General features: G+C 39.0%; 1 protein-coding gene across 1 annotated transcript in view; it reads right to left on the bottom strand.

Moving 5' to 3' along the window:
* The window catches only part of LOC136841690 (anoctamin-7-like), an 837,447-nt gene that overhangs the window by 33,575 nt on the left and 785,313 nt on the right, over nt 1-18,559 (bottom strand). The window contains exon 6 of the mRNA XM_067108892.1: nt 11,662-11,830. Coding sequence (XP_066964993.1) covers nt 11,662-11,830 — 169 coding nt within the window. The remainder of the gene's footprint in view (nt 1-11,661; nt 11,831-18,559) is intronic.

Here is an 18,559-nt window from a genome sequence, read left to right as displayed (position 1 = left end):
AATGTTTTATTTATGTAAATGCAGCACTATTACTTACTCATTTGTGCCCAAACCAGTCAAAACATTATTGTGTCTAATCTGTTATGGCCAGCACAGTTCAGGTTGGCAGGAAATGAAAGATCGCTCCGTGGGTGTCTGCCAGTCCACCTACCAAAAGCTGAAAGCCTCTCTTGTCAGACCTCTCTGTGCCGATCTCCGAGAGAAACCGCCTGCGCTCTCAAGTGTTAGGGAAACCCCTGGCATGACCAGAACCTCCTGGACAAAACGTCATCCAGGACCTTCTCATCCTACCCACGGACGGCAGAGCAGGCGCACAGAGATAAGCCTGTTGAGGAGATCTTCCTCCGTCAGCTCCTCCCGGAGGTTCGGACCCAGATCCTAGAGCCATATACCCTGCCCCTCGAGGACCTGATTAAACACAGCCAACAGACTCCATGAAGCAAATAGATCATCCACGCCTACACACCCCATCAACTCCCTCCAGCCGGAGGAAACTGCAGAAGAGGAAGTAAACGCTGTCATCAGGAGGCGACCAACCCATCGCCAGAAGAACCAATTGCCAGGGCCTTGAACCACCGGCTGTATGGCAAGGACGCCCAGAACTGTATTCCTGCCCTCAATCTAAAAGCTGTTTCAACGCCACAGGCTGCCATGGCAGCAGAAACCTTCCAAAGGTTTTTACATCCGCGACGAACCATCCCGGCAGGATGATTCTGATCGACACTCCCTGTACGCTCAGTGTTCCTGCCATCTAGAGAGACTGCAAATGCCTGTCGGACCCGGCTGCCTTCCTGACGGCCACCAATGGGTCCCCCAACCTCTCATACAGCACCAAGCTCTTGTCGGTCTCCATCCTTGGCTGGAGGTACAAGTGGAGTTTCATCGTTGTGGATGGGACCCTACTCCTGGGAAGGGACTTCCTGGCCCACTTCCGTGTGGCAGTCGACATGGGCAAGAACACCGAATCCTGCCAGTCCCTTCTTGCCATGGGCCCCAGCGTGCCCACAGCATGTTCCATTGCCCCACACCAGAGAAAGTCACTTCTGAAGGAGTTCCCTGAGGTATTCAAGCCGGAACTGCATCAGGTGCCCGGGGTCCCTGCCAAACACGGAGTTTACCACTACATCAAGACAAAGGGCCCCCCAATGCAAGCAAAGTTCCGGAGGCTTCCCCCCTTGGCACCTCCAGGAGGACAAGATTTATCCCAGATGGAGCGTATGGCATAAAACCAGCCCGTGGGCCTCCCCCCCACATGGTGCAGAAACCGGAAAACTCCTGGAACCTTGCGTTGGTCAGGCGTTCAAGATAAACCAGATCACTACCCTCTCCCAAACATGCAAGACCTAATTCCACGAGCCAAAATATTTTCTAAATTGGGTCTTTTAAAATCCTACTTCCAGGTACCAGTTGCTCCAGAGGACATCCCCAAAACTGCCACCATCACACCCTTTGGGTCCTATGTCTTCACCTTCTCCACCTTCGGTGATGGGTGCTGATACTAGAGCAGGACGCAGATAATGGTTGTCAGCCATTGACGTCCTTCAGCAAGAAGTTAACGTCAGTGGAACAAGAGCGCTCCGCATTTGACAGGAAGCTCCTAGCAGTCTACAAAGCCATCCGTCATTTACACCACATGCTCGAAGGATGGCAGTTCATCATACAAATGGACCATCAACCCTTGGTGCACGCCTTCACAAAGACAGCAGACACATGGTCAGCACAACAACACCATCACCTATCAGCAATAGCTGAAACACTCCTGCACCATCAAGTATTTGAAGGGTTCAAGAAACACTGTGGCGGATGCATTTTCGAAAAATTGTGTCAACACCATCCAGCTCGGGATAGCCTATCCCGAACAACAGAGGCGCAAAAAGATGACATGGACTTACAGCAACTGCGGCAGGACAACCCTGCCCTTATGTGGCGCAACCTGTCAATCAACAATGGAGAGACGACCATCACCTGCCAAACAAGCACTGGTCGCCCTCGCCCCTACCTATCAGAAGGCCTCAGAAGAAAGGCTTTTAACCTCGCCCACAACCTGTCCCATCCATCAGGCCGGGCAATTGCCCGAATTTTAACAGAGTGGTAGGTGGGGAATGAAAAAGGACATAAAAAATGGACGAGAGAATACCTGCTGTGTCAGATGTCAAAAATAACAAGACATGTAGAGAGCGGAATAGGAGAGTTCCACACGACACACTGCCAACTTGCCCACATCTATGTTGACATGGTGGAGCCTCTACTCCTCTCCAGGGGGTACAGATACCTGTTGACCATCACTGACAGAAATGCCAGGCGGCCAGAAGCAATACCAACACAGCAACAGGCGGCAGAGTTGTGTGAAAGCTCTCATAGGATGGGTCAGCAGACATGGAGTCCCACAGATCATCATGAATGACAGTGGGGCCAACTTCACATACGCCTTATGGAACGCCCTCACAGACAGTTTGGGGACATAGACAATACACACGACAGCCTACAACCCAGAAGCTAACGGCATCATCAAAAGGCTACGCCAGTTGTTGAAAGCATCATTCATCGCTAGATGTCAAGGCAGGAATTGGAGAAAGGAGTTACATTGGGTCTTACTGGGCCTGAGAACATCACCACACACGGTATTTGACACATCTCCAGCAGAAGCCCTGTACGACCAGTTATTAACTTTGCTGGCAGACATCCTTCAACATCCAACGAGTCCAACATCCTCATCCGACACCCTCAAAGCATTAGAACAAATAATGCTGACCAAGACAACTTACCACATGGCCAGAAAAGTGTACGTCGCCAACGAACTGCAGAACATAAAATATGCGTTCAGACAGGTAGACGCACACAGAGCCCTTCCTTCCCCCAGCCTACTTGGGACCATACCATATCATCTAGAGAAGACACAAAGCCTACTAAATGACAATGGACAGCAGAACTACGTTGGTCTCTATCGACTGCCTAAAGCCAGACACTGAACTACAACCGTGGGCCTCTCCGAGGAGGGGAGTCCTGTAGTGTCCCACATGGACCCATACACTGTCCTTCTTATCTGGCCAGCTAATCTCCTTACAATGAGCACCTCTGCATGCCAAGCACACACATAAAAGGAAAACAGCAGATGTGACGCATCCTTTGTACATATATTATCATTCATATTATTGTTATGTTAAATGTATCCTTCTTAGTGCAAGCATTACAATGTCAGCATTCCAGCTATATATGTATCATAACTTCATTCGTGTCTTGATACTGATTCATGTGCATTTTTCCATACTCCAACAAACACAGTTGATTGTACTCTGACCTCTGTTTTGTTCACCTCATGTCAGGCATTACATTTCCGCTCGCAAGAGCTATTGACCTGTCTGTATGTTGTTTGAATAAATTAGTAAGCTTGTTGACACAGCCTCTTACTCACGCCTTCACTACAATACAAATAGCAAAAACCATCTTTGGAGTGATATCATTACCAATCAAAGAGGAAACTGCCTCTGTTCCATCACAGAAAGAGAAAATGTGGGAATCCTAAACACAGGCAGTCTACCCGTTTTTATGTTCAGATGGGCACATTGTCAGCAACTGACTTATATATTTGCAGAGATGAATGTCGTATTGACTTCAGTTAGAGAGTAATAAATAGCAGATTTACCAGCGACCATTTTCCAGTAGTAAAGAATGTATCTTCAAATCTTCCACCTTCAAGGTTACCTAAATGGAACATTCATAAAGCTGATTGGGCAACATTCCAGGAACACAGCTCAATATAAGACTCTTCTAATGACTTTTCCACTGTAGATGATGCTCTTAACTTCTTTAACACAGTTATATTCTTGGCTGGTATTCAATCACTATCTAGGATTTCAAGCATACCAATTTCCTGGTGGACTCATAAATGCCAGGAAACTCTGCTATGAGGTAAACTTTCAACAGATATTGCAGACATTGCAGATATTGCAGAAAAATGTGAGCATTGTACTGAATTTTGAAAAGAAAGAGCCCATTTCCACATGATATTAGAAAGGCATGAAAGGAATCTTTGACAATTTTCATATCATCATTAAATTCACAAACACCTCTGACTGTAGTTTGGGAGAAGGTTAGAAAAGTTATCAACATCAATGATTATGAAGTTGCAGATCCCCGGTCAGTCACAAATAAACTTGCTAATCTTTTTGCTTATGTTCCAAAGAAAATAATGTCAGACCCTATTTTGCTCAAAGAAGGCTAATGTAAAAGGTAGGAATTGATTTTATTCCACTAAAGCATGAACAATAAAATGTACCTTTTACTATGATGGAATATGATTCAGCCTTAAATAGGTGTAGTGAATCATCTCCTGGACTGGATGACATAACATACTCAGTGATTCAGCATATACCATGAAATACAAAGTTCTTCATATTAAGCCTTATTACACAATTTTTCAAGAACATATCTTCCCTAAGCTATGGGAGATGTTAAAATTACTGCTGTTTGTAAAACCAGGGAAAGATCCTAACAAGACAATGAATTATTGTCCCATTGCACTGACATCATGTCTGTGTAAGATCATAGAAAAAATGGTGAATACACATTTGATGTGGTATTTGGAATGTGGTAAATATTTGTCGCCTACTCAGTGTGGTTTTAGAATTATGCACTCCACAACTGATATGTTGGTTCGAATGGAATCTTCAATATATGAAGCATCACAACACTGTTTTCTTTGATCTTGAGAAGGCCAGGTAGCTTTTTTTTAACAGGCTATTTCAGGTTCAAGTTGGAGTGACAACGTCATATGTATTACATCAAGAAGGAGTGCCACATGGTAGTGTTCTATGTGTAACCTAGTTTGGCTTAGCAATCAATGGGGTATCCAAAATAATTCCTCCAGAAATGACTTATACTCTATTTGTTGATGACCTTTAAATATCTTCTGCACCAACAAGGATGGAAGGGACTAAACACTGCCTTCAGCCCTGCATTGATAATATAGTAAAATGGGCTGAGATGAATTGTTTGACGTTTTCAGTTACAAAAATGGTAACCGTGCATTTTTGCCGTATAAGAGGAGTCCATCCTGATCTAGATCTGTTAATACATGGGCAGAGAATTCCATGTGTTACTGAAACAAACTTACTTGGGTTGGTTTTTGTTAGGAACTGTATTGGATTCCACATCTGAAATAGATTAATGCAATATGCTTGAAAGCAATAAATGTCCAGAAAGTTCTGTCCCACACTTCCTGGGGTGCTGGCTGAACTCAGATGTTGAGACTATTTACAAAGCTTAAGTCTTTTCAAAATTAACTTATGGGTGTGAAGTCGTCACAGCAGCAAACCCTAATAGGCCTTAAATTCAATTCATCATACAGAATAGGATTGGCTAGAGGAGCATTTAAGTCATCTCACACTGAGAGCAAGCTAGTTGACGCTGGTGAAATGCCTCTGGATCTACATCACCAACATCTACTGTTTCGAAGCTGGTACAGATTTCAGAGGCTCCCTAAGTCCTTAACCAGCATTTGTATCTGAAATGAAAGGCATTGGCATTTTTATCAAAGTCACCCCAAGCAACCCCAACAACCATTTTCTTTTGGAGTAAAGTGTATTATCAGTCAACTAAACATCCCAAGGATGGAAACTTTAACAACAGATATTCGGTTAGCCCATGGAACATTCCAGAAGGTAAAATGTTGTGGATATTTTATTTCAATGAAAGCAGAAATGTCCAATGAAGCAGCAGTATTTTTAGATAATTCCTCCCAACATGATAACTCTACTGCAGTTTTCACAGATGGCTTATGGTCAGATGCTGGCGTCTGCTTTGTAGTCATCTTTCCCGATGTACAAAGAAGCGGGAGATTATTGTCTGTTGCATCTATTTTTACAGCAGAAACGCATGTAGTTTTAAAGGCCTTCAAGGAAATTTTAACTCTCAATGGAAGTAGTTTTACTATATATGGTGATTTATGAAGTGTTCTTCAGTGTTTAGAATCTTTTAACTCTTTACACCCACTGATTTTAGAGACAATGGAATGGCTGTTGTTAGTGAAAAAAAAGGAGGTGAAGAAGTAAATTTTTGCTGAGTGCACCCCATGTTGGGGTTCTTGGCAACGAACAAGCTGGTCAACTTGCTAAGTCAGTAGTCATCTCTCCAAAACCCAGAAGATGCCTACTACCATACTGGGATATTTTTCCTCTTGTATGTCAGAAAATTAAAGACCTTTGGCAGCCCCTTTGGGAAAATATTTAAAAAAACCAAAAAAATGCTCGATATTATGTCATCAGTATCTCTTAATGTCAGGTGAAAACCATCCATTCTATGATGGCTGTACTGTCCCGTTGACTCTGAGACATTTTCCAGTTGAGAGCCTAGTCTTGCAGATCTAAGATAGGTTCCTCTTCTGGGGATGTGACAGAGATGGACATTTTATCCTTGCTACGATTCTTGGGGATATACATATTGCAGTATGTGTGTTTGTATGTATAGTATATATGTATTTACAGATATGATTATATTAACTTTATCACATACACAATTGTTCTGTGCATTAGTACAATTACTAAGAGGACCTCATTCAAACTGGATGGTATCTAGTGGAGATATTTATTCAAAAAAGTTACAAGCTTTCTAGGACAAACAGTCCTCATTCTCAAGTATCCATACAGTCATCAGACACGTAGTCCAGCTGTATTTATATCTGTGTGCTGGGTCTTAAATCCTATAATTACCCTCCTCCTCCTGTGTGACAGCCCCCTCTTCGTGAACTTGGCCTTTCTCTGCCCGCTCCTATGTCCTGGTATGCATGTCTCGTGTGTTCTCTGGTGCTTTTTTGTCTCCTTTCCACTATGGGGTGTACAATTTTTCTTGATATGCTGTCTTCAAAGCCGTTTCTGGTGTTCCCTGCCATTGTGTTGTTAGCTCATGTTATGAAGGCATTCTGTACAACCAGTCTGGCTGTTTTGTTAGTGTTTCTATACACGAAATTCATATATTCCCAGTCCATTATGTGGTCTTTTTCCCAACTATGTTTGGCAACTCCGACATCTGATTATAATGTCTTTTGTACTGTATGTGTTGTTTGCTTCACTCTTTGCAGGATTTGCCAGTTTCGCCATAGTAAAGATTTTCACAGTCTAGACACCCCCTCTTATCTCCCCCCGCCCTCTGCTGAGTTTTTGTTTCTAACTATTTTGTTCCTAATGGTGTTTTTGTAACTACCTATCAATTTGAAATTATCTATCTTCCTGTTGATGGGTGTGATAGTGTTGATGTCTGGGACTGTAATTATTTTCTTCCCTAACAAATGTTCTTTTTCTATCCCTTCCCTCTCCCCAAAATAGTTTTTTCTCGCCTTGATGTGTGCCTGTTCCCACCAGTACTTAGGGTATCCTAATCTCCTAAAACTCTCCCTCAGGTATTCCAGCTCTTCATCTAAGAATTCAGGACTGCAAATCCCATAAGCTCTAATGGCCAACCCTGTCATTACTCCCATTTTTATTTCTTTCCTATGACTTGGAAACATGTATGTATGAATTAGTGTGTGTCTTCTTCCTGTATACCTTCAATTTTAAATTTTCCCTTTCCTCTTTACCAGTACATCCAAGAAAGGAAGTAAGAACTTATGAGAAAATGAGAAGAAGGATAGTGGTGACAGACAGAATCCGGTTCGTTAAGAATTGCATAGCAGACTGTGTGGCACTGAAATCGCTAGGTAAGATACAAGGTAGACACTGATGAACATCCAAAGATCGAATTGGGAGAATTAAGGATGAAGAGCAGAAAAAACAGAAGAGAACTGACGGAGAAATACGGAGTCACCAGCTTAGACAACGTTTTCAAAGGGTGTGTACGCCACAGTTTACAGCTAAACAAGAATAGACTCATTGCCATTTTCGATAGGTCGAGGTGTGTAGAAAAAAGGGAACTTAGATTTAGTCAAGAACATTTCCAAGAGACTCTTAAACAGGGATGAAGTGCTAGTGTTAGGATACAGTCTTAATTTCTGCTTGGGGAACGACAATCTCGATCCATTGAAATGTGTTGAGGCTTAAGGAAACTAGATAAGAACAAAAATGGGGTGAAGCAGCTTTTTGTAGTGGGCCATGTGGGCGGGGGTTAGGTTGAACAGATTCATGTTTCCAGAGAGGTTACTTAAGGCCCTTTACAGATTAGGCAAATACAAGGACATAAAGATTTGTAAGGCAGACAAAGAGGGGTGGGGGCAACAGTAGTAATGGATGCTACAGATTATGAGAACAAGTTAGAACAACTGCTAAATGATGAAAACACATAGGAGGCTTACAACAAAAAACCAGACATAAGGGGGGGGGTACAATGCAATTTTAATAAAAAAGTAAGGGAAGCTCTGACAATAGTCCCAGACAAAAGTAAATGAAAAGAATTAGAACATAGTCTAAAATCAAGGGAAAGTCCAGAGATCCCATATATTTATGGTAGACCCAAGATCCATAAGGAAGGGTGCCCACTAAGACCAACCGTGGCATCGATGAGATCACCGCAGAGGAGGCTGGAGAAATTTCTTTTCAACATAATGGGAAGATGGGTGGGTTTAGTATCTGAAGGGCATTTAAAACACAACATGAACCGTATAGATGAATTATCTAAAATCAACGTAAAAGATTATAAATTTGTGAGTTTGGACATAACTTGCCTGTTCACCAGCGTACCAGTCAAGATGACGATGGAAGTAATAAAAATGAATATAGAGGTAGGGGTTTATACATGCGACTTAGATCATGACGTTTTGATAAAATTATTTTCAGTGGCCCTCAGCGTTAATGTGTTCAAGTGGGGCGAAAATCAGTATATACAAAAAAAATGGCGTGGCCATGGGTTCAAGTCTTTCGACAATCTTAGCTAATATCTTTATGGAATGGTTTGAAACGGAACCTAAATATCGCAAAATGAGTACGATATGTGGATGGCATCTTGTTTATTTATAAGGGAGAGAGGGAAGAACTGCACAAGTTCCTAGAAAACATAAATAAACTAAATGAACACATCAGGTTCACAACAAAAGAGAAGAAGGGAGAAATTCCTTTCTTGGATGTACTGGTAAAGAGGGAAGGGGAATATTTAAAATTCAAGGTATACAGGAAGAAGACACACACCAACTCATACATACATATGTTCCAAGTCATAGGAAAGAAATAAAAATGGGAGTAATGACAGGGTTGGCCATTAGGGCTTATAGGACTTACAGTCCCGAATTCTTAGATGAAGAGCTGGAATACCTGAGTGAGAAATTTAGGAGATTAGGGTACCCTAAGTATTGGTGGGAACGGACACACATCATGGCAAGAAAAGCTATTTTGAGGAGAGGGAAGGGATAGAAAAAGAATATTTGGTAGAGAAGAAAATAATTACAGTCCCAGACAACAACACTATCATACCCATCAACAGGAAGCTAGATTTTTCAAATTGATAGGTAGTTACAAAAACACCATCAGGAACAAATCAGTCTGAAACAAAAAGTAAGTAGAGGGGGGAGAGATAAGAGGGGGTAAATATGGCAGCGTGTCTAGACTGTGAAAATCGGTACTATGGCGAAACTGGCAAATCCTGCAAAGAGCGAAGCAAGCAACACATACAGAACATAGGACACTTTAATCAGGCGTCGTTAGTCGCCAAACATTGTTGGGAAAAAGACCACAAAATATACTGGAAAAATATGAATTTTGTGTACAGGAACAGTAACAAAACAGCCAGACTGGTTGTAGAGAATGCCTTCATAATATGCGCTAACAACACAGTGGCAGAGAACACCAGAAACGGCTTTGAAGACAGCATATCAAGTAAAATTGTACACCCCATAGTGGAAAGGAGACAAAAAAGCACCAGAGAACACACGGGTCATGCACACCTGGACACAGGAGCGGGCAGAGAAAGGCCAAGGTCATGATGCAGGGACATACAGGAGGACGAGGGTAATTATAGGATCGAAGACCCAGCACATAGATATAAATACACTTGGACTACGTGTCTGGTTATTGTACTGATACTTGAGAATGAGGACTGTTTGTCCTAGAAAGCATATAACTTTTTTGAATAAATATCTCCACTAGATATCATCCTGGTTGAATGAGGTCCAGTTAGTAAATAGGATTATATAGATATATATATATATATATATATATATATATATATATATATATATATATATATATATATATATATATATATATATATCTAAATATATATACATTATATTTACATATTTCTTATATGAAACCCATTTTAAACTACTTTTTAGGTTCTTATTGAATTTCATTACAGCGTCAATAACCTAGATGTTGCGACGCCAGTTTGAGTGATCATAAATCAGTCAATCAATCTGCTGAAGGAAGCTTTCGTCATCTTGATCAGTTAACCTCTTCAGCCTAAATCTGCCATGAAAAAATTATCCTTCTTGATAGAAATACAACGATTTTCCACTACTATACGTTGTAAGCAATATGGGATCAAATGCCCTGAATTGCAGACATGCTAAATATGAATGGTATACTTAATGTTATGATGTAAATGACAAAACTAAAGAAGACCAAAAGATTTTATGAATAAAAAAGAATACTTCTTTTATCTCGAAATTATATTTGAACACAATATTTTACCTTCTAATTCTGTTGATATTGTTAAATTCATTTCTACAATGAGTGGAAACCACTGAATTATTCACCGATGGTTCAGTTGTATATTCACAATCACCCCAAAAATGCAGAAGGTTGTCTTGACAAAAAAAAAAAAATAAAATAAAAAAAAACTGCAGAATCTGTCTAAATTTACATTTTAAACGATGACTTTGTAACCGTAAAAAAATACGAGCACAGGAAGCTCGGATACATGCGATTTTTAGCGGGTCTGCCTACATGAATGTAAGCCCGCGTCACGCGAAGTTACAAAGACTACGGTCACGGTCCCATTGATTACACGGACTCACAGTTTCGTCTCGGAAAATCATCAATTGAAATTTTGTCCTAAAAGGCAAGAGCCTTGCAAACTGTAATGCATCACACAGTAGCTGTAAGAGCAGAGTACACCAATTTAGAAGAGGCTTTGCGCAACCATTACGAAAAGCTTGTGCGCATTTACGCACGCACGCACACTCACCCACACACACACGCATAATTTTATATATATATATATATATATATATATATATATATATATATATATATATATATATATATATATATGTAATGTAAATGTCACGAAGGTAAAGTGAAACAACGGAGTGGTTGCATTGCTTTTCGACACACGGTTCTTTACTAGCTGGACTGCGTCGAAAGGCCTAGCAACCACTCGTTGTTTCACTTTTCCTTCACTTTTCCTATATATATATATATTTATATATATATATATATATATATATATATATATATATATATATATATATATATATATATATATATATATATATATATATATAATAATATACTTCAGTAAAAAAACAATTACCTCTGTGAAATAAAGATATCAAGAAAGGGAACTTTTTTTTTTATAACTTCTTGACTTACCATTGTTCAGTCTCTGTTTAGTTTACCTCAACACAGCTTGTTCTCTCCAAATGGATAGTGCTATTGGTCAGTGACTGACCAGCTCTGTTTGAATATGACCAATGCAGGCTTACCAAAGGTGGGCATATGCACCAGCCCAAGCACTTACATCATGCAGGGGAAATGCAGCGCTGTAGATTCCTTCCTCGACCAGCCTCTCGATGCCGATCTCACCCTTTTTCCTCTTACCGAAGGCAGCCGTCGACAGGATCTCGTGGACGATCCGCGATCTCTGGGTGGTCGTGAAGTAAGTCTCCGGGTTATCACTACCTAGAAACCTGCGCCCATCACATGCCAAGGTTAGGTTTGAAGACAAAAGCAACATCTTTTATAGGCTCCTTGCAAAATCTAATGCTTTCTTCTTTTTAGGTTCTTTGTCAATTCTAATTTTGCACTTTTTATTTCAATATCATTGCAAATTCTAATGCTTGCAAGCTTTTTAGAATCCTTGCAATAATTCTGGTTGCACTAATTTGGAAACTTCGCTAATTCTGGCCCGTCCGTTAGTTTAATTTCACAATAATAGTGTTATTTTGTCAGTTTGGATTTTTTAAAGTACACAGCGGCCGAATTTTTCAGAAGACAGGGAAACTAGTTAGGCGTTAGATGTTAGTTCAAAAGTGCATATCACGTAAATTTATGTCAGGCACATGAGTGAGTGTAAACAATTAATTAAGCCAGATCAAGATTCACAGGATATCTTATGGACTGAGAGTTTGGAAGGCACGGTTCTTTGATTCTGGTGATGAAGGGGATGCACAGAATTTTGCTTGAGAAAGTCTGAGCCACAAAACGGCCATAATATTGAGGGCTGGGGCTGTGGCATTCGCCAAGGTTGCTGTCATATCAAGTCTACTTTTATTCAATTCATTTTTTCATGATGTAGACAATAAAAATCAAATGATCTCAAGTAAATCGGTCACCATACCAAGTTCTCGAACATTTCCGTGACTTGAAAAAGAATTTCTCAAGAACCCATTGGAAGACGTTTGCGTGACTTTCCAATCTTAGGCTTCATTTAGTTCTAAGTTTTTTATGACTAGTCATAAAATAATTTGACACTATTTGGGCAAAGCTAAGTTTACTAAAAAAATCGGCATATGGCATGACTATTATGACATGTTTGCACAAATGTGTATTTACAAGTGAGTGTGGGTATTATGTGCCTGATTGTGATCCTTCGGCGTTACAATATACTGCGATCTAAACGATTTCTTTCAAAAGTCATCCTTTTAGGATTTTGAGATTTTTGTTTGTGTTATGTATTCATGCTCCGTTAATATCCTGCAGGTCACTATCATACCATTTCGTATATTTGGCACAGCATTCCTCCACGGCACTGCAAGAAATGCGATGGTCTGAATAATGCATAGTGCTCCATACATAATACTAAAAAAAAGTCATAAAGGATCTACATTAAGCAAAATCGCAATTATCTGGTAAAATACAACAGTTGCTTTTTCATAAGCCGTTGCTGGAAATTTCACAAAAACAATATTAATAGCAAAAAAGGCAAATCTCAATTCAAGACAGTTGAAGAATAGCAGTCTACTTCACTGGCAGTATAAAGCTGAATGGTTTTAATAGGAAGCAAAAGTGCTTTTCCATAAGCGATTCCACTATAATAAGTCAGAAAGTATAGAGTCATGTTAATAAATAAGATCAAATTGATTTTCAGGCAGCAAATATTTTGCTCCTATACCAACAGAATTACCGCAAAAATGAGTGAATAAATGTTTACCATCTGTTTTTGGACCTCAGAAAAAGAAACTGGGAACTCGGCAGAACTCTGCGAGGTCTGTATATTATGCATTGGGAGGAAACTGCCTTAAAATTTCTTCAAGATAACAGTATGTATTGCAAGAACAGTGTACAACTGGTACAAACATGCTTAAAAACACGTGTTTTGTCCGAGCATATTTCTCGTGTATATTCATTACAGTCCTGATGAATTCCTTGTTCGAATATGCAGCTTTCAAATCCTTGATCTTTGAGTATCTTTCGACAAGAGAACTGCCAGCAGGTTCAAAGGACTGTGCCCCAATTACTGTAAATAACCCAAGATAAAAAAATAAAACAGAAACAGGATTATTATCAAGCAGAAGCACAACGTGTAGGAAGTGTATGAGACGTCGTATTGACTGAAGTGTAATAAGAATAGCCGATTAGGGCTACTGAACGGAGGAAAGGAAAAGATTACACCCGTTACGAGAAGTAAATAACGGAGGATAATTTCCTTTTGTATAAAACATACTATAAATGAAATGATTAACACTGTTTTTAATAGCTTTGTCCTCTTGTTACTACAGCAAGTTTTGGAACTTTGGAACTGATGTTCTTGCCGGGTCTACTGTTAATCAGTAGCATTACTCTATGGTGTTTTGCTACTTATCAGTAAGTTTGCTACTTATGTCATTCTTCTAGTTCGTAATATGCAAAATTTTATTCGTCGAGAAAATGAATCTTTGACGGTTTCCATCAAATTTATCACAGATTTTGTTTCCTACCTATCAAGACTGATTCAGTCGTTATTGTTATTTTGTCCAAGACAGAACATTCATTAATTACTTCTTACTTTTAAGACTTTTCGGAATTTCCTGCCAACAATGCGTCTTTAGTTAGTAACGATACCTACATATTCTCCATCTGATTACGGCTCCATTGCGTCTTCAGGTGATTCATTACTTTCAGCACGATCTTCTTCTGCGACTTCATTCTATCTTTTGTTCAGAAACGGCATCTGTTGATTCCATCTTTAGTAATGGCAATACTTGACAGTGTGCTCACATGTTAGATTTTCATTCTCTATGTTTAAGCTCATATTTCTCTTAAATCCACCTTCATTTCAAGTATGATGACCAATGATGTATGAAAGCATTTCAAATCCAGAGTTCTGCGTCGATGATTAGTCATTTTAGTAAGTCATTTATTTATTTAGTAATATATTTTTATTTCAGTTATTCGCCATTACTGAAACTTCAATCAGTTAAGTAACCCCTCATTTTATCGTGATTTGCTAAACAGACTGATGTACCGGTTCCGGGATTTGCGGCATTGGCTCATATAGGGCTGCCCAAGTTTTACTCATTGAGCCTGTGTTCTAAAACTTACATACAGTAGGCTGTCCCATAGCCTCAGTGCAACTGCCCTCAGCAATCTGGGTTGGAAGTGCCCATCGTTGCCGGTACAAAATGGCACAATTTTATCTCCTTCACTCACGTATTTTAAGGTGTATATCTATTTTTTTTAATCTATTTATTGATATTCTTATTATTCATAACGATATACTGTTATTTGTTCCGTAGAATATATGTACCAGTTACGACGCATCGTTGTGTCAGATATTAATTAGCTTAACTTTCATAATGTTCTTACTACTAAGAGACTGGTTTGAAACCTTCCATGAATAATGTCTTTGTTACAGGGTTAATCTGGAAAGTATAAACTTAAAATTCAAGTACGTATGTTCTACAAACTGCTAGCAACGGATCGATCTCATCTGAAACTGATGTAATGGTAACCGAATTACTACATTACATTGTCATATATATCAATAGTTTCCAATAGATTTCCGCAGCATAGGATAAAAGACTCTCTATTCCCCATCAAATATTCACTCCGAGAGGTCTTCCATTCTAGTACAAGCTAAAATAAAAGCGGTCAATGAATGAGACGCAACTTCAAAACACTCCATTAAAGCTCGTCACATATTTTCAGGAGCACAGCAACCTCGCGGCGACAAGGCAAGCCTTTCAGAAGCATTAGAAGTACTGGAGAGTAAAGGGGTTGAATTAAGTCTCATGGAGAGCACTGCTTAGAATATTCAATCAATTCATCCACTGGCAACGGCACAGGACTGCACAAGACACAAAGCGTAAACCGGAAATGAAGGGAAAACGGAGAGCCTCGAAAAAAGATGTATATGATTAAATAAAAATACTCAACAAGAGCCGATTTTGTTGCGATTTCTCACTCTCGTCTCCAAAGGAGCTATTTGATTGAGATCATTCTCATCTGTTCATCCAGTCACCTGCCTGCTGTCTGCATGATTTTTCAAGCGCTGGTCAAACTCCGCAAGGACTCTACGCGGACTTCAAATGCGTTACAGATTTCTGATATTATCTATATTCGCAAAAACAAAAAAGAATAAAAGTCTTTAACAGAATATGGAAAAATGATACTCCTTTCATTTTAACGTAAGCTCTCATCTTAACGTCGTGTATTCTTTCGGTTTAGACAGATTGTCTTCTTTGTCGAAAATTGACGAAAGAGAAACGAGAGACTGTCATTCTTTGGGGGAAATTAAAAGAAAAATTGTTTCACTTTCATCTGGTTTTGGGTAAAAGAACTTCAGTAGATAAAGCTGGTTGAAATCGTACACCCAAGTATTTTGATAATTAGCGCTAAATCGTAGCTTTGATTAAAGTCTTTGTCCCTTTCTCCAACTTTCTTGAGCAGGGCGACCTTATTACCAATATTATCCAACTCTTGGATAAATTTCCGTCTAATATTTCTCTCGCTTGATGGAACACCCAAGCACTCTTTCTTCTCTATTTCCTGATTAATGATATCTGAATTTAATTTTACTCAGCTTTTTTTTTTTAGCTGATATGTTTCATATTCCCGAAAGCCATCAAGATATGACATGAAGTCACACGTCTCAGTTTGCACATGTATGCACGTATGTCTGCTGAAAGTTTCAGCATGGTTGGCTGTGTGTCTGTCACAAAGATGTTCTTGTTCAAGTAGCAGCATTTAAAATGTATTTGCATGAAATCACGCACTCATGTACATTAACATTTCACTGCGAATCAAAAAAGCCACCTGCTTTGTAATGCTACATCTTAAATTTGTTATAATAGTAACAGTACTCTCATAGGAACAAAATTCCACAATAACAATTCTATAACTTCAACTAATTTCTAAGTTTTAAAAATCTGATTACAAGTCATTAAACTCCTTAGCAACTAACTTCATATGTATATACATATACATATACATACATACACATATGTATATATGTATACATTTATTGTACATATATACATACATTCATATATATAACCCCTATTAAAACCTAACAACACTAGAAAAACCATGATGCATGTTTCATCTACTTAGAGAAATAAAACCAATGCAGAGAACATGCATATTTATATACATGCAACTAAAAATGTACTACTGTACATCAGTCTATGGAACATGGCTATTCTATTATACATACTGTATTTCGCAACATGCAATAATGCACAAAGCATACGAGTTAGAGTTCCGTTAATTCTCAGTTACTATGTTTTTCTGGGCAGAACGGTTGATTTGTTAGTCAGCAAAAATCCCCACGATGTAATTCAGCCTCTACTGTGACAAACGAACGTGAAACACTTTACAACTGATCTTAACAACTTTGGTGTTCTGCAAACACAAATGACCTCTGTTTACTTAACCTCTTAACTTCTTGACAGTTTTGCCAGCAAATGATGTCACACTACTAATAGGACAGAAGCGAGTCTATCCTGTTAAGATATGACGGACTGACTTCATCTTCATGAAGATGGCGATTTCAGTGTCACGTTAGAAAGAGCTAATAGCCTATCTTTTTACATGATTGGACGGGCGACATAGTAAAACACACACACACACACAAACACACACTCGAAACGACGGTGATTCAGTTTTGATTGAGAACATGCACGATGCAATTCTCAAATCACAAAACCAATTGAACCCTCACTACACGGGGAGTAGTACATTTCACTGTTCAAAGACAGGATAGTGACTGGAAGCAATAAAAAAACAAAAAGATGTGAATGTGACCGAAATCAAGCCAACATCAATATGGATGAACCTCGTAAATTTCATGTTCTACGAATCTCCTACACATATACATGAAAACATCGGAAATTAAAAAAATTTCCTGCACCAGCCCCTCGATAAAGGGCCATCATGAATTTATAATCAAGAAACTTTCCATGACGCACATAACAAACAATGCCTCTGAAAAATTTGCTTTAATAATGCACGTATATAATCACACATAGACACGCACACACACACACACACACACAAACACACCACACAAAGCAATTATCCGCCTAGGGAAAAGTTTGAGGAACTCTGCCAACACAAACTTAGATCTAGACGTGATCACCCGCGTAAAAAAGCAGTTCTAAGCCCATTCTGAGAAATTTCATTATTTTTATGGAAATTACATTGTTTTTTCAACGCTCGCGAAGCTGTCAAGATGAGTTAGGTAACAGTTACTTGAACGTCCCCCAAGTGCTTCCGTGGCGGATTCTTATAACCACTTCAGAAAAGCGTTTTATTTTTTTTTATTAGTGCCATACAGCATCAATTCAACGGCTTTTTATGCATGAATGTAAATATACACACATTTATTTATTTATTTGCTGGCATGCTATGAATGTCATATCTATATATATTTCTTTATTTAAAATGAACACAAAATGGTTAAAAAATAAACTACAAAAGATGCGTTTAAATCTCTACTAATATAATTCTTTATTGCAGTAACGTGAAACCAAACAATGAAATGTAAATCACTGACTGGAAGCCTCCGCCCACACCCCCCCGAAATTAACGAAGATCATATGCTTTGTTCATATTGTTAGTTCATTCTAACGACAAAATAAACTTTATTTTTATGCTAAGAGTGTGCATGACTAAGGCAGACAATTTCTTGGATGAAGCTAAATTGACTATATTTAAAGGTTTTTTTAAAGAAATTGATTTCTAATTTATGAAAGAATATCTTGAAGATAGTCTCAAAATATTCAAATGTTGTCTTCTCTCTTTCCCACTCTCAATCTCCCTCTTTTGCAATTTTCAGTTAGGTGCATATCAGTTATAAGTGCGTACAAGTTATTCATCATCTCTAAAACGAAATGTCATGAGCACTTTTATTTCAAAATGCTTTTAAAATATACTTATCGCTGATTTCAAGGCCTTCATTACAGTGCATTCAATAATTAACGAAGCCTCTTTTCAAA

Source organism: Macrobrachium rosenbergii, chromosome 9 (assembly GCF_040412425.1).
Source record: "Macrobrachium rosenbergii isolate ZJJX-2024 chromosome 9, ASM4041242v1, whole genome shotgun sequence".
Taxonomy (NCBI): domain Eukaryota; kingdom Metazoa; phylum Arthropoda; class Malacostraca; order Decapoda; family Palaemonidae; genus Macrobrachium; species Macrobrachium rosenbergii.
This window is presented reverse-complemented; position numbering and strand designations above follow the sequence as displayed.